Source organism: Centropristis striata, chromosome 23 (genome assembly GCF_030273125.1).
Source record: "Centropristis striata isolate RG_2023a ecotype Rhode Island chromosome 23, C.striata_1.0, whole genome shotgun sequence".
Taxonomy (NCBI): domain Eukaryota; kingdom Metazoa; phylum Chordata; class Actinopteri; order Perciformes; family Serranidae; genus Centropristis; species Centropristis striata.
The window spans coordinates 23123456-23141264 of record NC_081539.1 but is presented as its reverse complement, the minus strand read 5'-3'; the positions used below and the strand labels follow the sequence as shown (position 1 = coordinate 23141264).

The 17809-nt window shown below is 38.8% G+C and overlaps 1 protein-coding gene across 1 annotated transcript; it reads right to left on the bottom strand.

Moving 5' to 3' along the window:
* Positions 1-10081: 10081 nt before the first annotated feature.
* On the bottom strand, positions 10082-11293 carry LOC131962324 (uncharacterized). Its single transcript, XM_059327313.1, has 2 exons — positions 10979-11293; positions 10082-10873 (listed from the first exon to the last, which is right to left on the bottom strand). The coding sequence occupies exons 1-2, from the start codon at positions 11062-11064 to the stop codon at positions 10660-10662; spliced, it is 300 nt and encodes a 99-aa protein (XP_059183296.1). The 5' UTR covers positions 11065-11293; the 3' UTR covers positions 10082-10659.
* Positions 11294-17809: the final 6516 nt, after the last annotated feature.

Here is a 17809-nt window from a genome sequence, read left to right as displayed (position 1 = left end):
GTTAGTCAGACTGACCTCAGATTTCATATGTGGCTTGCACATGGCACGAAGGTGTGCATCCTTGATTTTGAAGATTTTTTAATTCATTTTTCAAAATATCATTATTTACGTAGGACGTGTTGCAGCATTGCACTGTTTATGATCGGACACCTTTTAGGGGAGCTCCGTCCCATTGTGTGATAGGCCTACACCTGGTCAGTAACACAATTCACTCTGGATTTACACCCTGACTCATCTCATCTGGAAGTCTATTTAGCCTACCTATCTTTAGGAGTTTTAAAGTGCGCTACAAGGTTCGATTTTCCAATAATATTTGAATAGTTTCCAGCGAATATCAATGTTTAATGTGTATGTGCTGGATGGAGTTGCAGACGTTGTAGTGGTCTGCATGTACAAATTCTGTTATTCACTATCAGTATGCTAAGCAGAGATTTAAGCCCTTTCTTCCGCATCAGTTTGATCCATTGAAAACAGAAAAAACAAAACTTTATTAACTGACAGCTAAGCATAAAATGGACAGAAACATAGCGTTTCTGTGTTATTTAAGGTTACACTAGCAAGAGGCATTAGCATTACCTACAAAATACAACCTCGCACTATACGAATACATACTTCCTACGGGCACTGCACTAGTATTTATACATATAAACAATGAGCTAAAACTCGCTTTAAAGCTCAGTAATTTATTGAATCCAAAAACACAAAGCTTCCAAATAAAAAAAAAAATCTCTAATATCATTCCTCTCAGGAGGTGTTGTACCCGTAAAGGTGATAATAACGCCATAACTCCTCCCTTCCTTGACAGTTACCTCTGATAACATTCTCACAGTATTTTATCTCAGCTGCAAGTTTAGACTGTGGTGTTAAGATGCATGGCCGTACCTCAGTCAGCTCCACTTGATCTGTGAGATTACTTAACCTGACAGGAAGTATAGACTGCAGTAGGTAAGAAGGATAAAGGAAATGGCCCAAGACTTGTTGCAACCTTTCAGAAATCTTAGATGCTTACACTTACACGGCATCATGCTCAGGCATACTCGTTGTGACATTTGGCATCTCATTTTGATTCGCGCTTGCACAGATGCAGTACAAGTGGATGGAATTACCGTGGACTGATTTGGATGTGATTACAAAATTACACTGACTGGGAATGTGATCCAGAGAAGGAATAAATAAAGATTATCTTCTCAAAAATAACATGCAAATCTTAATGGATTGCTTCTATCTTCCCCATTTAAGTCATGTGTCACAGCTTGTGTGTTTTCAACGTGGCCAATTATAATCACAATCGCACAGCAACACCAAAAGCGCATGTTTGACATTGCCAAACACTAACAAGAAAATAATCATAACTGCAAGTGCTAATATTTGCTCACAGAGTCCATGTTTTATTCATGGGACATCTGTGCCACTTGGAATCAGCCTGAAGCTGCACAATCCAAATAAGAGTTATTCAATTAAACTCTGCAAAATTGATGGACAAATGTTTGCTGCTTTTATTTCATTTCTCTATTTTGCAGCAGCCCAAACCTCACCCCATAACAATGCATCAATAATCTCTGAATGCTGCATCACCTCAACTGCCAATCAAAGGATGGACTGGGGCCTGTTTGCTTTCCTGATTTGAAATATTAATACAGGTTAGCCTTGTGAGATGCAAAAATGTAGACTGGGGCACATGCTGGCACCAGAAGCAAGGCCGCAGCTTGACAAGGCAAACAAGAAGTCCTTAAATAAATTATGAGTTTAAAGGTTTGGAGAGGCTCTCTGGCATGAAATAACCAGTGTACAATGAGTGCAACCCTGACCCAAGGATTTCAACACAACCTCATCAGCATCAGCGGAGAAAAATCCCATATTTACGTGCAGCTTGTGCCCTTTCACAGTCAAGATCACTGAGGGACAAGATACTGTACATAAACCTGGCACTGCACTGCAAAAAAGGTGTGTCTAAAAACAAGATAAAAACACTAAATCTCTTTTAAGAGTTAATTTCTTATTTTAAGCGTACAACATGCTTATTTCTAGATTTAATAATCTTAATTTAAGAAATCTTGTCAAGTGAAATTATCTGTCCATGCAGCGAGATCATTCCCCTCAGATTTAGTGTTTTTATCTTGTTTTTAGACACCTTTTTTGCAGTGTGGCTTAAAGCTGGAGACAAAATGATAACGAGCCAGAACTCTTCTTCACTCTCATTCTTTCCCTCTTCCCGGAGGAAAGGTTGCGGTGTACGCTGCTGCCTGTAAAACTGAAAAACCCGTTTACGCTGACAGGCTGGATGCTTGTTCCCTCAGCGCTGCGGCTACACCACGCACCTCACAATCCAAGCATGGAGGAGAGTTATTTTAGAGGACAAATAGTGTGTTTGGCAGAGTACAGAGACACATTCCACTCTGCTGTATGTCTTTGGGGGAGGAAAAAGAAGCTTAAGCACCCAGCAATCGTTGGCATGCGAATACCGGATGTCAAGTGAAATACATATAATTTTTACTGTATTGTGAGCTGATGGATTTCCTGGTCCCTTTAACATAGCGCTGTTGTTGGAATGAGAGAATGCAGTATGAATGTCAGAGCTGGCACAGTGAGGGCTTTCACTGAGCCCAGGCCATGGCTTCCAGGGATTTGTCCAGATGAGAGCTGAACAGGCCTGAGGATGTGCTGGAGCCTTCCACTTCTGTTTCCCTGCATGTGTGTGAGAATGTGCGAGTGTGTGCATGCAGGCGGACATGCCTCCGAGGGACTGTAGACGTAATACTTTTTCCAGTTCTGAACAAAATTTTGAGGGCTGTACAGTCAGGGGAAAGCTGAAGAAGCAGGTTCTACTTCAGTTTGACAGTGTCAAAGAGAACCGGAAAACAGACATCGATGCCAGACTCAGGGGGCTGTAAGGCTGCCATACAGGGATCCTGGATTGTTCCAATATCCCATTGGTCCGAATGGTTAGGTTTAGGCACAAAATGACTTAGTCCGAACAACTCAATCACCAGAATATAGGGTAATAACTCTTTGGGGTTTTGGGCCATTTTGTCCATTTTTGAGTCATTTTCATCCTGCCTGTATATGCCACTTTAAAAATGTTTAAATGCCATGTTGGGTTTTTTCCAGCACAACCTCACCTATATGACCTAATTGATTTTTTTATTCTGACTTACTGGATCAACATTTTAAACCACAAAAACCCCAAAGAAAAAAACAAATGTGATCTTGTGATTGTGTGTGATCCTGTCATCCAACTCTGGTTTTTATTCTAGTGGGATTTTATTTGTGTCTTGTGTGTTTAGCGTAACAAGTGGTCATTTTGTGTCATTTTTTGTGTCTTTTTTCGGTCATTTTGTGTCTTTAGTTGTTTGTGTGCCCGGGCTACAAGGGGCCTCAATACATTGTACCTACAGCGCCACCTAAGGCATGATACACTAGGAAAATAATGTTTTAGAAATACCCTTGAGTTAACAAACAGCACACAAGTAGTAAATATGAGGAGATGTAATTTCAAGTTCATAAGAAAGGCTTTATTGGAAAAGGTACGATAAGAAAGCTGGAAGCTGTTATGAGGACAAAAAAAGTGTAACAAGTTTATTATAATATATAGAAAATTTTGTCAATACTTTAAAAAGTTCAAATAAGCCAAATATTAAACATGACAAAGCCATTTCTCTTAAAAAATGTGCGTACCTAGGGGGAGGGAGGAGAGTAGGCTGTGACTGGGGGCCTAGACAGGAGGGCCAAAGAGGTCCCACCACACGTGCTCTTTATCTATCCACACTGCAAACGATTGTTACACCACAAACATACTGCAAAAAGTGATCAGAGTGTATTAGTGCACATTAACTCTTAACTCCTTAGCATGCAAGTGATATCAGAAAAGAGCCCACCCAAGTTATTAAACCCAGTCAAAGCCACACTCCCAGTTAGGAGGTTGGCCACAGTTGATTTGTCTTAAGCAAAATATTAAAAAAAAATAATAATAATCTAATTTCAACAATAAATCAAGTAAATCTGTCAAAGAAAACAACTCAATTAAGACAAAATACAAAAAGCAGAATACCTAGTTTTGAGTCTGAACAGAGAGGCGTGTCCCACAGGTAGGAGTCTGCAGGAACTCTCAACCTGTCACAATCGTGTCTTATTTTTGGTCATTTTGTGTCTTTTTTTGGTCATTTTGTGTCCTTTTTGTGTCTTTTTTGTTTTTTTGTGTCTTTTTTTAGTCATTTTGTGTCTTTTTGTGGTAATTTTGTGTCTTTTTGTAGTCCTTTAGTCCAACATAAAATGTGATTTTGAATGTATTTTTTTAACTTTCAAAACACTATCATGCTCAATAAAGAACTTTAAATGTTTCAAATGCAAACAAAGGTTGCAAATATAGCATATAAGAGGGTTACATCCAGTTCTATAATTTTATACAAAATATATTTGAGCTTGTCTCCAGTTTTACTTGGCATATCATCATCAAACTGAAACTGGCCTCATGGAGTTTACAGCCAGAACTTTAGAGGTAAATTTACAGTAGGGCTCCTCGCTGCTTTGTTTTCTAGTCTGGATGTCATGAAGAAGTAATGGTTTGCTCCTCCAGAGGGTTAAATTTCAGTGTTTTTGAACTGCATCAACCTGTTCTCATTCCATACTTGTGACACACTGGGTCACAGTTCACAGTTATAAACACAATGTAATGCACTACTTGGTAAGGCTTAGGTGTTAAGAGTTATTGTGCTCTAATACTCTCTGATCACTCTTTGCAATGTGTTTGTGGTGTAACCATCATTTGCAGTGTGGACAGATAAAGAACACGTGTGGTGGGACCTCTTTGGCCCTCCTGTCTAGGCCCCCAGTCACAGCCTACTCTCCTCCCTCCCCCTAGGTACGCACATGTTTTAAGAGAAATGGCTTTGTCATGTATTAATATTTGGCTTATTTGAACTTTTAAAAGTATTGACAAAATTTTATATATATTATAATCTTGTTAATCTCTTTTGTCCTCATAACAGCTTCCAGCTTTCTTATTTATTCGTACCTTTTCCAATAAAGCATTTTCTTATGAACTTGAAATTACATCTCCTCATATTTACTACTTACCTGTGTGCTGTTTGTTAACTCAAGGGTATTTCTAAAACATTATTTTCCTAGGGTATCATGCCCTAGGTGGCGTTGTCGGTACAATGTATTGAGGACCCTTGTGGCCCGGTCACACCAGCATTTTTTTCTTGCAAATGAGCTGCCCCATGAGAGAAGTCCAGATAATAGCCTTGAAAAGTCAAAGGAAACGGGATGAGAAAACCCCAGAGGACAAATACCCAAAAGAGGTTTCTCATGAAGCCTATTCACACTAGAAACAACCCAGAAAAAGAAAAACTAGGGCTGGTCATTGATTATTTGACCTACATGTAGCCAATTCCTGACCCATGATCACAAAAGGGACATCCACACCAGGAAAAAAGTAGAGATAGAGGTTAGATCAAAAAGATTTTAAATGCTAAAAGTAAGTAGGCAGTATGTAAACTAGAAGAGCACAAACTGCCACAAAGACTTGAACACTAATTGGCCCCTGATTCATATCTGCTCTAAAATTGAATGAGTTCTTCCATTTGCCCATGCTACACCCTTCCATCAAGTTTCCTGAAACATTGGCCAATAGTTTTTCCATAATCCTGCTGACAAACAGGCAAACCGTACCATACCCTAATACATACATACATTTGAAACGGCTTAGAATAAGAATGAAATGATTATAACAGGGAACTGAAAGAAGCGGGCGGATACAGATGGCTGATAAAAAGGGAAGTATGTGCATTCAAATGGTCAGTTTGAAAAATATAAACTCATGACTGAGGTTGTCCTGGAGGTATGGCCAGAAGCATATAGCTTACAAGAAATGGTCATTGATTATTTGACCTACATGTAGCCAATTCCTGACCTATCATCACAAAAGGGACATCCACACCAGGAAAAAGTAGAGATGGAGGTTAGATCAAAAAGAGCTTTTAAATGCTAAAAGTAAGCAGTATGTAAACTAGAAGAGCACAAACCGCAACAAAGACTTGTACACTAATTGGTGGATTGGCCCGATTCCTATCTTCTCTGAGGCTACGTTTACATGACGACGGTATGAACAGAAGATGCAAAAGTTGCGTTGCGTCTTCACTTTTTCCGTGTTTAGTCAAGCGTTTTCGGGAGGAAATCTGCATGCATGCGGTGACGCAAAAGTGTGTGGAATTGGATTGGGTATGCATGCCAAGTGGCTTCACTTAAAGCCATAAGAGCATCTTTGGGCATGTGGAAGTTTTCACGCCACACATTTCATCAGCTACTCCTTCCACAAAGTTCTCCACCATCCACTAGATCTCCCAGGTCTCGTCCAAAGCCGTCTGGCTCGCCTCTGACCAATTGGTGCATCCAAAATGTGATAGAGGTAATTACAGATCCTTCTCTGTTCGCTAATACTATCTGTACATATCCTGTACATTTGGTGGAAAGACTCCTGTAAGTTTATTAGAGCTGCCAGAGCAGCTTGAAGGTCCGACGCATGGAAATAATCCCACGTTTATTTCCCTGTACTGGCACATGTATGTGATGTGTATGTGCAGAGTTTTGTGTCTTGGCAGTGTAGACGGACACGCTACGGCGGAGCGGATTCAAATTTTACAATCTGGAGGGTGGTTTCAGATTTTTGCATTTTTAAGCCCCAAAAACGCTGTCACCGTCTAAACGAAAGGCACTTCCAATAAAATATTTTGTCGTTTTTACCCACAAGCGTCCTCATGTAAACGGGGCTTAAAATTGAATGAGTTCTTCCACTTGCCCATGCTACACCCTTCCATCAAGTTTCCTGAAATATTGGCCAATAGTTTTTCCGTAATTCTGCTGACAAACAGACAAACCTTACCATACCATAATACATACATTCATTTGTAACAGCTTAGAATAAGAATGAAATGATTATAACACTTGTTCGTAAAGGGAACTGAAAGAAGCGGGCGGACACAGATGGCTGATAAAAAGGGAAGTATGTGGATTTGAATGGTCAGTTTGCAAAATATCAGCTCATGACTGAGGTTGACCTGGAGGTATGGCCAGAAGCATATAGCTTACAAGAAATGGGGATGATTTTTTGTGAGATAGCATGTGATTATGCTGGCAAAGGTGATGATGCCATCTGTAATTCCACCTGGTTGGCCTTCTAATTTACTTTCCTAGCAGACATGGCTGTGGGGCCAGCACAAGATCACTACTAGGTCCCTGGGTAGGGATGGGTACCTTTGAACCGATACGGTACCGATACCTGGAACCGGGGAATCGGTATCGGTCATCAACGGTACCAATTTTATGTACTTTTTTGTTTGTTTATGTGGTAATAAATGTTAACTTGTTTAATAATAAAATCTCAAAACTTTTCAATTCAACATATTTATTTCTGAAAATATAAACTTTAAAAAATATATCAAACAACATCCAACTGTTTGGAGGGCAAATAAGTTTACTTTACAATAACCATCATTTATAAATGGTAAACAGATAGTTTATTAATGTTTAATCATCATTTATAAACTGTATATAGACCATTTAGAATGGTCTATATACATAATTTTATTAATGTTTAACGAACTAAATCATTTGAAAATGGCTAATAGACGATATATCAAAGTATTTAGTTACTTTACCATTAACAAACAATTAAATTATAATTAATAGTTTTTTTATAGTTTTAGCTGCACTCATTTTAACATTTTTAACACCATATTAAGTATGTTAATGATTTTGAAATTATTCATGTACCTTTAAGAAATTGATTGAAAACATTTACTGATTAAATATGGATAGCACTTTGTAAATGGTTAATAATTGGTTTATAAACCATCTATAAACATCACTTAGGTCGTTATTGTAAAGTGTTACCCAAATGAGCAAAAGAGGATGGAGTAAAAATAAATAAAGGAAAATATATTTTACAAATTGAAGTATTACAAACTAAAAATGGAAGTTAAGCAAACTTCTAAGCTGCGAACTACATTTACTGCTTATCTTCTTTCCTTGTGCAGTTCTTTTTCAAGAACACTAACATGTCAACTTTCCCGAGCAAGAGCCGAGCTCGCTCCACACTGACTATCCCCTGCTGTGGAGAAAAGTCGCTCTGAAGGAGTGGAAGAGGCTTGAACGCAAAGATATTTTTTGGCCAAGCTGGCCAGTATAGGCATCTGATCCGTCTTCTTCCACCACCACAAGAAGGGATGCACTGAGCTGAGGACTGCTGGAAAGCTCTGGTAGATCTGCTGCTCATTCTTGGCCTTTTCAGCCAACGAAGGTGCACTGTCTGTAGTAGCACTGCCTGGTCTTCATCCTCAAAGAGCTCCCCAAGCGCTGAACATTTCTTCTTACTCTTTACAGGTGCTGCTACCATTTCTTCTCCTTCAGACCTATCCTCCTCTTTTCCTGCTGCTCATTTCTTCTTTTTTCCTCCTGCTGGGTCACCTCTCCAACCTTTAAATAAAGCATACACAGGCCCGGGGTGGGTAATCGGGAGAATCGGGAGAGTTCCCGGTGGGCCGCTTCACTTTTGGGCCGGCCGATAATTTTTTTATTTATTTATTTGACATTTTTCACGTTAGTCCATCTTCTCTTAAAGTACGCTAAACACGTTTTGCATTCTGACACCGCAGCCTCAGCATGGGTTGTACCATGCGAGGGAGTTCTCCCCTCCCAAATAAAGTTGGTTGGGTCCATAGCCGTCTTTCCAAAAAAGTTTTCTCAGGTAGGCTACCGATAGCTGGGCCAGCCCTATCTCAACGATACACGTCGGGGAGGATGGATGGGAGGAAGAGGCCAGGAGGGGCTGAAAAAGCCAGGGTGAAGAAAAGAAAGGAATTGGAGGAGGATGCTGCCAAATGTGCCAAGCTTACAGATTTATTTTCGAGAGGACAAACACAAGTGGCAACTGGTAAAGAGAGACATAGGCTTAATGCAACGTAACTGTTCGGCTAAGGTTGTTAATATCGTTGAAGCATTGTCAACCTATTCGCAAGCAAAATATTGAATTGAATTAAAATATAAGCCTTTTCATAGACTTTGCAAATATTATGAAAATATTGATAACAAAACTCAAACTTGATCTGTGTAGGCTATGCAGTGAAATTATTTTTTCTTTGTAGCTTCTGAGCAGCAGATAAGCCAGTCTCCTGCTGAAAATGATGAGCCCGAAATTTGCAATGAGGAGGCCATGACTACAGGGACAGGTAGAGAAGATAACAGAGTAAACAATATGAATTAAAGTTATTTAATGTAAGAAATAGTGTAGCTACTGTGAGTTGAACTGTAAACAGTAGTTCAATATGCATCTTTATTGAAGAGTGGGATGTGTTTCAAATGCTTTATTTATTTTATGCTTTTGTTAATTTATCAACCTACTGTATCCTTGTGGAATAGTGAAATATTTTTTGTTAACTTCTCATCTTAAGTGGATTATTATTTAACCTTTACATTATCTGTTGAACCATGGTATTAATAAAAAAAACTACAGGATAGTAAGAGCTGAACTGTTGCTTCATTTATCCAATTTCCACTACCATGGAAAAAGTGGGCCGGTCTTGGGCCCGAAATTCCAGGGCTGAAAAGTGGCCCCACTCCGGCCCTGAGCATACACAACAAGTAATTAAAATGATTGTATTAGAACAGAACACATATGTCCAGTTGTCCACATTACAATCACAATGAACAAATCTTGTCTCCACTTAACTCTCTGGAGTCCACGAAAGCGTCGGAGCTCGACTTCTTCATGACGTCATGACTTAAAAACGTCAGCAGCATGGAGCCCTGCTGTCAGCTGAACTCTGAAAACTGAAGTTTTGGCTTTTCCACAAGTTTCCATGTCCCATTTAGCACGTCAACACTTTTTCAGCAAAGGTAAAAATCACCACAACCAAGTGTAAAATAATTTTTCCAATTTTGCAATTGTGGGTTTCAACATATTTAATGCAATGTTTTGTGTTTACTGTTTTTTTGTATGCTTTTGGGGTATTTTTGTGTGTTTTTTGTGTTTTTTTTTGTTTTGTTTAGTTTTTTAAATATTTTTTTGTGTTTTTTTTGTCATTTTTGTATTTTTTGTGTGTTTTTTGTTATTTTTTTGTGTTATTTGTTTGTTTTTCTAAAAATTTTTCGTGGTTTTTATGTGTTTTTTAGTAATTTTTTTAATTTTTTGTGTCTTTTTTATTTGTGTTTTACGTAATTTTGTACGTAATGTGTTTTTTTGTTTTTTTTGTGTGTGTTTTTTTGTGTTTCAAAATGTTGATCCAGTAAGTCAAAATGACAAAATAATAATGAGGTGAGGTTGTGCTGAAAAAGATGATACTAGCATGGTATGGTGATCATTATTTAAGTTGCATATAGAGACAGAATGAAAAAGAGTCAAAAACCAAACAAATAGCGCAAAACTCCAAAGGGTTAAGAGGGCTACAGCTGCATTCTCTCTGCGGGTCCAAACAGCCTCATCATGAACTTTTACTTTGAAACGAGGATCAAGAGCAGTAGCCTCCTCAAGGAACTGTCAAAGCTCTTTGTTTTTTTCCTCCTATCAACATTAAACATAAACATTTGGATAATGCATTTTAAGTATGAATAATTGCACCATTAAGTTGATGATTAACAAAATGATCAATCAATTGAAAGTATTAATTAAGTACATACTGAGTAAGGATGGGAGAGGTCTGCCCAGACCTTTTCCTTGATGGCTCTCTTGAATGCAGAATCATCATCTTTCACCTCAAACTTGGTCTTCAGTTTGTCCAGGATGGGGAGGATCTGCCCAGCAGTGGCACTCTTATCAGATGACACTGCAATTGTGGATGTGTAAAGGACCTTCATGGTGTCCACAAAGTCCTCACACTTGCTAATGTCCAAAGTGCAACATGGTACAGAATGTTTTATGTCAGCAGAAGTGCAATTTATTTTTTTCACTGGTTATATCACAACTTTTTACATCAATGTTCTATACCTGTCTCTGTCCATAGCCTTCTTGATGCGTGGGTCCCTCAAAGCAACCTGGATGGCAGGGTATTGTTCTATGAAGCTCTCCACCATCAGGAAGAGGCTGTTTCATCTGGTTCTCACATCCAGTAGGAGAGAATGATCATCAAGGCCTTTGACAAGACAGAAAAAACAATTGCGCCAGTGTAACATAGTTGTAAGAATATTAATAATGTAGAAATCGTCAAGCAACTTGATGGGCTTCACTTTGAGTGATAAACCTCCAGCTGATCCATTATTTCTGGTTGAGGACGACTGACTCTATGCGCAACTGGACGTTAACCCCCAGGGCCCCCTCCCTCACCCCCAACCCCTCCCTTTCCTGTTGTCCCTTCCTGTCTGTTTGTATGTGTGGCTTATCTTCCTTTTATTCCATTTTATTATTATTAGTTTATTTATTTATTTTTCATTTTTTTATTTTATTTATTATTTTCTCATATATGGTTATCTTCCTTCATTTATTTGTTTTGTTTTCTATTTGTTTTTGTCTTTTTGTATATTTTGACTACATAATTTTGGAGTTTACATTTATTTTGTACTTGCCTAGTCTATGGATGTATTGGATAAACTGATGTGTGCTCTGACAGCTGATATACTTATGCATCCAAGGAAAATCCAATTAAAATAATTTTTGAAAGAAATAATGTAGAAATCGGTGGAATTATTTAAAATCATTTACATGTCTAAAATAGTAAAGATAGGAACATCCCATGTGGTTTATTAACCTTCTACCTACCTAGGAGTTTCTGTTTTTCTTTAATAAGGGTTTGGCAAGACTTTTTCTTCTTAGCCACAGCAACAACCCGTGTCTTACCTGAGCAGTTGGCAATGCTTTTCACACTGTGCAGCTTTTGGGCTGCTATGTTCAGGGTATGAGCAAAACACCCCATCTTCATAACGTGCATTTTCTTTTTCAACTGCTACATCCATGTTGGCAGCGTTGTCAGCGGTAATAGCTACCACTTTGGACTTCACCTCAAAGTCATCTAGGATGCTGTCTATCTCTTCAGCTACAGCAGACCCTGTCTGGGAGACATATACTGCTCTTGTATGGAGGACTTTCTCTCTCAGCTCAGCCTCCACTACATAGTAGACAGTGACTGTGATGTAGTGATCTTGAGCCAAACTACTCCATGCATCTGTAGTCACTGCAACATGCAACTGCTTTCAGCTCCTCCTTCACATTAAGCTTTTTTAACATTATACCAAGCTGGTATTAATGTGTTGCAAAGAACCCTTCTGTTAGGTGGAGTGTACTTTGGATTTTTAAAAAAAGTAATTACTTTTTTATTAATCCCTTTATTTTAGCTAGCTGTCCATTTTCTCTGATAGTAGCTTATAAATGGTAAATGGACCTGCACTTATATATCACTTTTCTAGTCACTTTGCGACCACTCAAAGCGCTTTACACTACAGACTGCGCTCATTCACCCGTTCACACACACATTCATACTGGTGGCAGAGGCTACCCTAAATGGTGCCCACCTGCCAGCATTGGGAATTCATTCACACACCAATGAACGCAGCATCGGGAGCAATTTGGGGTTCAGTATCTTGCTCAAGGATACTTCGACATGTAGGCTGCCATGGTCAGGGATCGAACCACCAACCCTTCGGGGGCAACCCGCTCTACCAACTGAGCCACAGCTGCCCCCTAATAACCTTCAGGGTTCCATGATCCAGCCCTTGATATACAGATAGTAAAAAAGGTAAAAATTTTGAGATTTTGAGATAAGGAGTCGCTATTGATTGTTGAGGGTGCACTGTGTTGCTCTGACTGGGAATTTCATCCTGAAGATTGAAGTATTTCCATGTGAAGACAACACTTGCATGCAACATGCAGAATTCTCTTGACCCCTAAGCCTTGCTGCCTTGAGGAGCCCTACTCCTCTGGCTTGGAAGAGCTGGCACAGAATACGATGGGGGTTCTTTGAATTTTAGAGATCATACTATTTGCGCTTAATCCTCTGAGAGAAGTGATGTTTCCTATTTTTGAGGTTATTGGACTTTTTGCATTCTTACTTCCAGCCTTATTCTTCAGAATCAAAATAGGGGGAAAAAACAAGTATAAAAAGGGAAATTAATAGAATTGTTTGCATTTTAATATAAGATTAATATTTTTTTTATCACTGTTATGCTCTGCATTACTAAAATAATGTAACACTTCTACAGTTACAGGGAAATCCCCCTAATGAACATTTTGAAGTGTGTAAAACATTTTTCATTTCATTTACTTTTAAAGTGTTGAATGCTTCTTCATTATGCAGATTTTTTGGAAAAATTGTTCCATGGTTTTCACTGATATTGAAAGACCAGCTAACTGGTCTCTTTCCAAACAATAACAAACAGCAGCAACCAGGGCTGAGCTAACAGAACTGATTTAAACCTGATATATTCTGTTATTTGAAATACTAAAATATACCACAGGTTTCCATGGTGACCACTCTGTTTTCCATTTATGCAGCTGCACATGTTCAATTACATTTCTGTTTTACTTATTTTGGCACTATAAGGACAAAATGTCACCGTCGTCTGACACTAAAATATTTTTTTTACTTTCTTAACAATGCAGTGCCAAATTGGGGAAAAACACAAAAAATCAATACAAAAGAAGTGCCTTGTAAATATACTCCACCTATTTGTTAAGGATTAATCTCCCTTCATTAGACCTCGGCTGTATCATAAGCTAAACTTCCCCTAAGCCACAGAAATGGGCTCTTTGTTGACTGTTTTTGTCATTAAATTTCCTTCACCCTGTAAAAGCAAAGAATATCGGAGAGAAAAAAAATCAATTACACCTTGCACTTCTGTGTGCATGTCAGGGGCTTTTCAGCATTCGAACCTAATTAAATTAACCTCAAAGGGAGAGGGACTGGAAGCGTGGCCAGGGCACTCGGTGCACGTCCGATGATTAGCGCATCGATTTATTAAAATGGGCCAGCTAGCCAGACAAGACCCTTTTCCTGCCAGGGTCTTGTTTACTCCTGAGTGAGACAGTTAGAACTGTTCTGCTCTGCACTCCTCTGCGCTGCATGGAGGAGTTAATTAGTGGTGAATGGGCAAGTGTTTCTGAAATACAGTTAGAGCTGAATATAACGGCTACTGCTTTGTGCACAGTGGTGTGGCAGTAATGAACGTCCAACAATTTAACTTCTGGGTTTGTTCTTGCAAGAATGGACTTGTGCTTAAAGTGCTAAGTAAAGGAAACTTTAAACATTTTTCTATGTAGTTTGTGCTTGTGTTGTGATATGGAAGTATAATGACAAGAAATTAAAAAGAATGGATGGGATTCAAATCATAGACTGTAAAGGCTTCAGGGGTTTGATGAACCAGGATCCTATTAACTTAATCACATGAAAACAAAATGGCCGGTGTGTTGAGACCTTAAGAATGTACATAGCCACAATGACGTCACCCATTGGTTTGTCGACTCCAGTTTTGAAGGCTTGAGTTCAACAATTTGGCAGTCACCATCTTCATTTGTGGTCATTGTCATACTGAGTTTTTACAACCAACACATAAGCTAATGCTAGTGAAAGCTAGCTAGCTTAGTTAGCATGGGGCAATCATTACTCAAAATAAAAAGCTGAATCCTTAGTTCCTTACTATAACTTAACACTGAACAAACCATTTTAGGCCACCAAAATGTAACAGTTAACTTTGATGAACTGTAAACACACTAGCCCTCATTTATCAAATGAGCGTATGACAGAAAGTGAGCGTAAAGTGGGCACATGACCATTTCTACGCAAGGCTTGACATTTATCAATGTGGATGTGAGCGGAGGGTCCGATCAGATCTCAGTCTGCTCTCAGCTCGTGTACGCAAATTTGAGTCAGCGTGAAGTCCACACGTCTGAGTCTGAGAATTGATCTTAGACTATTGTACCGATGCCTGGAGCTGATAAAACTCTGTGGTGTTTTGTTTTTTAATGGTGACAAAACATAGAATGTTCAGACTACATCATTTATCATTAAAACCTGATTAAAAATAAATACACCCTGCGACCGTGAAATTCTTTAACCAGAATACTAGCCGAAGATATTAAATGTTGTTGTCTTCTGTTATTTACCGCTATCCTGCTGGACAACGGAGCGTCAGTGTCTTCTTTACCACCGGTTCTGACCCAATAGAAACATTTCCAATCAGCGCTGCCACACACTCCTCTGACTGGAACATAATTATTACTAAATGTAAAGAGGTGAATAATATCTTACTATCATAATACTAATAATATTTGGATATTATATAGATTATAAGGCTTTATATATCACAATGTATAAATTAAATATTCCAACCTCACCAGGACTTGAATGGTCCACTACTACTCTGCTGACAGCACCACTGATTTCCTTCCTTTTCACTTTTTATGCTGCCAAACAAAACCAGTTTGTAGTGTTGCAGCTGTTGGATGTCAGCGTTTCACTTTCTGACTCTGAGAAATTCCTCTTCTTTTAGAATTAAAACTTACTTTAAAACACTGTTTACCTCCTTCAACCAAAAAGCTGTGAAAAAGTTTAAGTATGTGCTCCAAATGTAAAATATTCACTGAACTTGTTTGAGTTTATAACTATAAGTACTTTTTTTTTCAGAAACCTCTGTCGCTGCGTATTTCTGTAAAATGTCTTTTTCCATCCATCCATCCATCCATCGATGTCCGCTTATCTGGGGCCCAAGTGTGAAGTGGGGTAATCTTCCTATTGTATTCCCTTGTATTAACCAGGTGCTTCCTCAGATTAGAAGTATACCCGCTGCTGGCCTTGCACTTCGAGTCACAAATATTGCAGCGAGCGTAATATGTTAATATGTAATATATTCATTGATTGAACCCGCGGCTACTGACATCATGACGCTCTTGAGCGTGCAGTGCTGTGTTCACAGTGACAAGGATGCGTTTTTTAATCAAAGAAATCAGATGAAAACAGGTTGAAATCAGTGATCAGTTTAAAGGAAACGCCGTTTAGGTACCGAAACATGGTACCGTTTCATTTTACATGAATCGGTACTTGGTAGTACAGACGGAATTCGGTCGGTACCTATAAAAATTACCGAATTCGGTACCCATCCCTATCCCTGGGTGCCTACAGCCTGAGCTAAGCACTAGGGCCCCACTCAGCGCTTACAATACTAGAGCCCAAGACCCTGCTGTTTAAAATCTAAGCTGACCACTTGGGCCCCTGAGTGCTTACAGTTTGCAGACCCCCAGACTCTGGGGCCCAAGTGTGAATTGGGGTAATCTTCCTATTGACTGGCATATAAACAGCCTACTTTTTGTGACCAGTGAAGTCACCCCCTGCTGGCCATTAGATAGAATGCAGGTAAAAGGCTAGGATGTTGCTTCTTGATTCAAATTATCACCCACAAATCCAGCTTTTATCACAATATCAAGTTGGAATCATGGAACCAAAAAGTACACAGATAACATTTTAATGCACATATGCAGAAAAGCCTTTGTCTTTCTGTCAGTGTGTCTCAAAAGCCCAAAGACATTTGTACAGCACATTGAAATGAACGGCTCCAAATGGAACGTGGGATGTTGACCCAATAGGACAGCAGTAAGTCAGAGTGACCTAAACCAGGAAAAGGTAAACAAACAGCAGAGGTCACAGGTTCAGAGCCCAGTCCTAATCCTCAGAATGGGCCCCCCAAAGAATCTGCTGCCACAGTGGGTCATCTGGATATCCTAGCACCGACTCACTTTGTCAGCAAGCCTGTCACTATAAGACAAAAATATGCTCATCACCACACAGGCACGTCAAGCTGAGCTGGGGAACTCTTAGCGCATGAACTTTTTACACACAGTGACATCCCCATATCAACCAAAGCTCAAACATTTTTCAATGTGACAGTGAGATAGCTAAAGAAAATATTTAAAAAAAACTTTCAACCTAGTACTGGAACAATTAATCGATTAATTTGTTTTAAGAATGGCAACAATATTGACAATTGCTCAATCATTTATGCACTGCAAAAAAAGAAAAGTTGGGTGAACTCAAAATTTCAAGGCAACAAACTTTGATAAAATTTTAAGTTGGACAATGAAACTAAATATTTTAAGTTTTGTTTTTGAGTTTGCTCAACTCTGAATTTCTCTGGCACGCAGTTGTAACGCAACTATGAAATGTCAGCTAATGTTGTGACCACAATTTTGAGTTAGTTTTGAGCGTCAGTTAGCCGCTAGCTTTTGCTAATGACCGAATTTCACCGCTTCACAACATTTCACAACAAAGAAATAAGAGTTAGCAGAACTATTGTCCCTTGTTTTGAACCCCAACTTAAAGATAAGTTACAACAACTCACAAACTTGTTTTTGAGCAAACAACTGGCTTCCTTTGTTGTGCTAACTTACATTATTGCCCTAAATGTCAATAATTTATATTTCCAAGTTTTACCAACTTAAATCACAGTTTTAGGCCAAAAAATACAAGTTGGCTTTTTTGCAGTGTGTACATACATACATTATCTAGATTTTTATACTAAGGCCCATCATTTCTCCATTGTTTCAGACCTATGTAGAGCAGATGCACAGTACAGTATACTGTTTGAACTATGCATTCATGTCATATTATTATCAAATGCTAAGAGCTTGTCACTCAACTTGTAACACAAATCCATGATGAAATCTATCATTTCACACTCTACAGTGTCTCTATTGTTCATTGAAACAGTTTGCTGTTCCCCTCAGGCTATAGATTGTCTTAACTTCCAACTTTAAATCACCTTTGACTGACTGACTGCAAAGAGCTGCATTTCACATGTTACTCATTGTGCTTTTTGGAGCTGGTAGTGATAGCTGGAA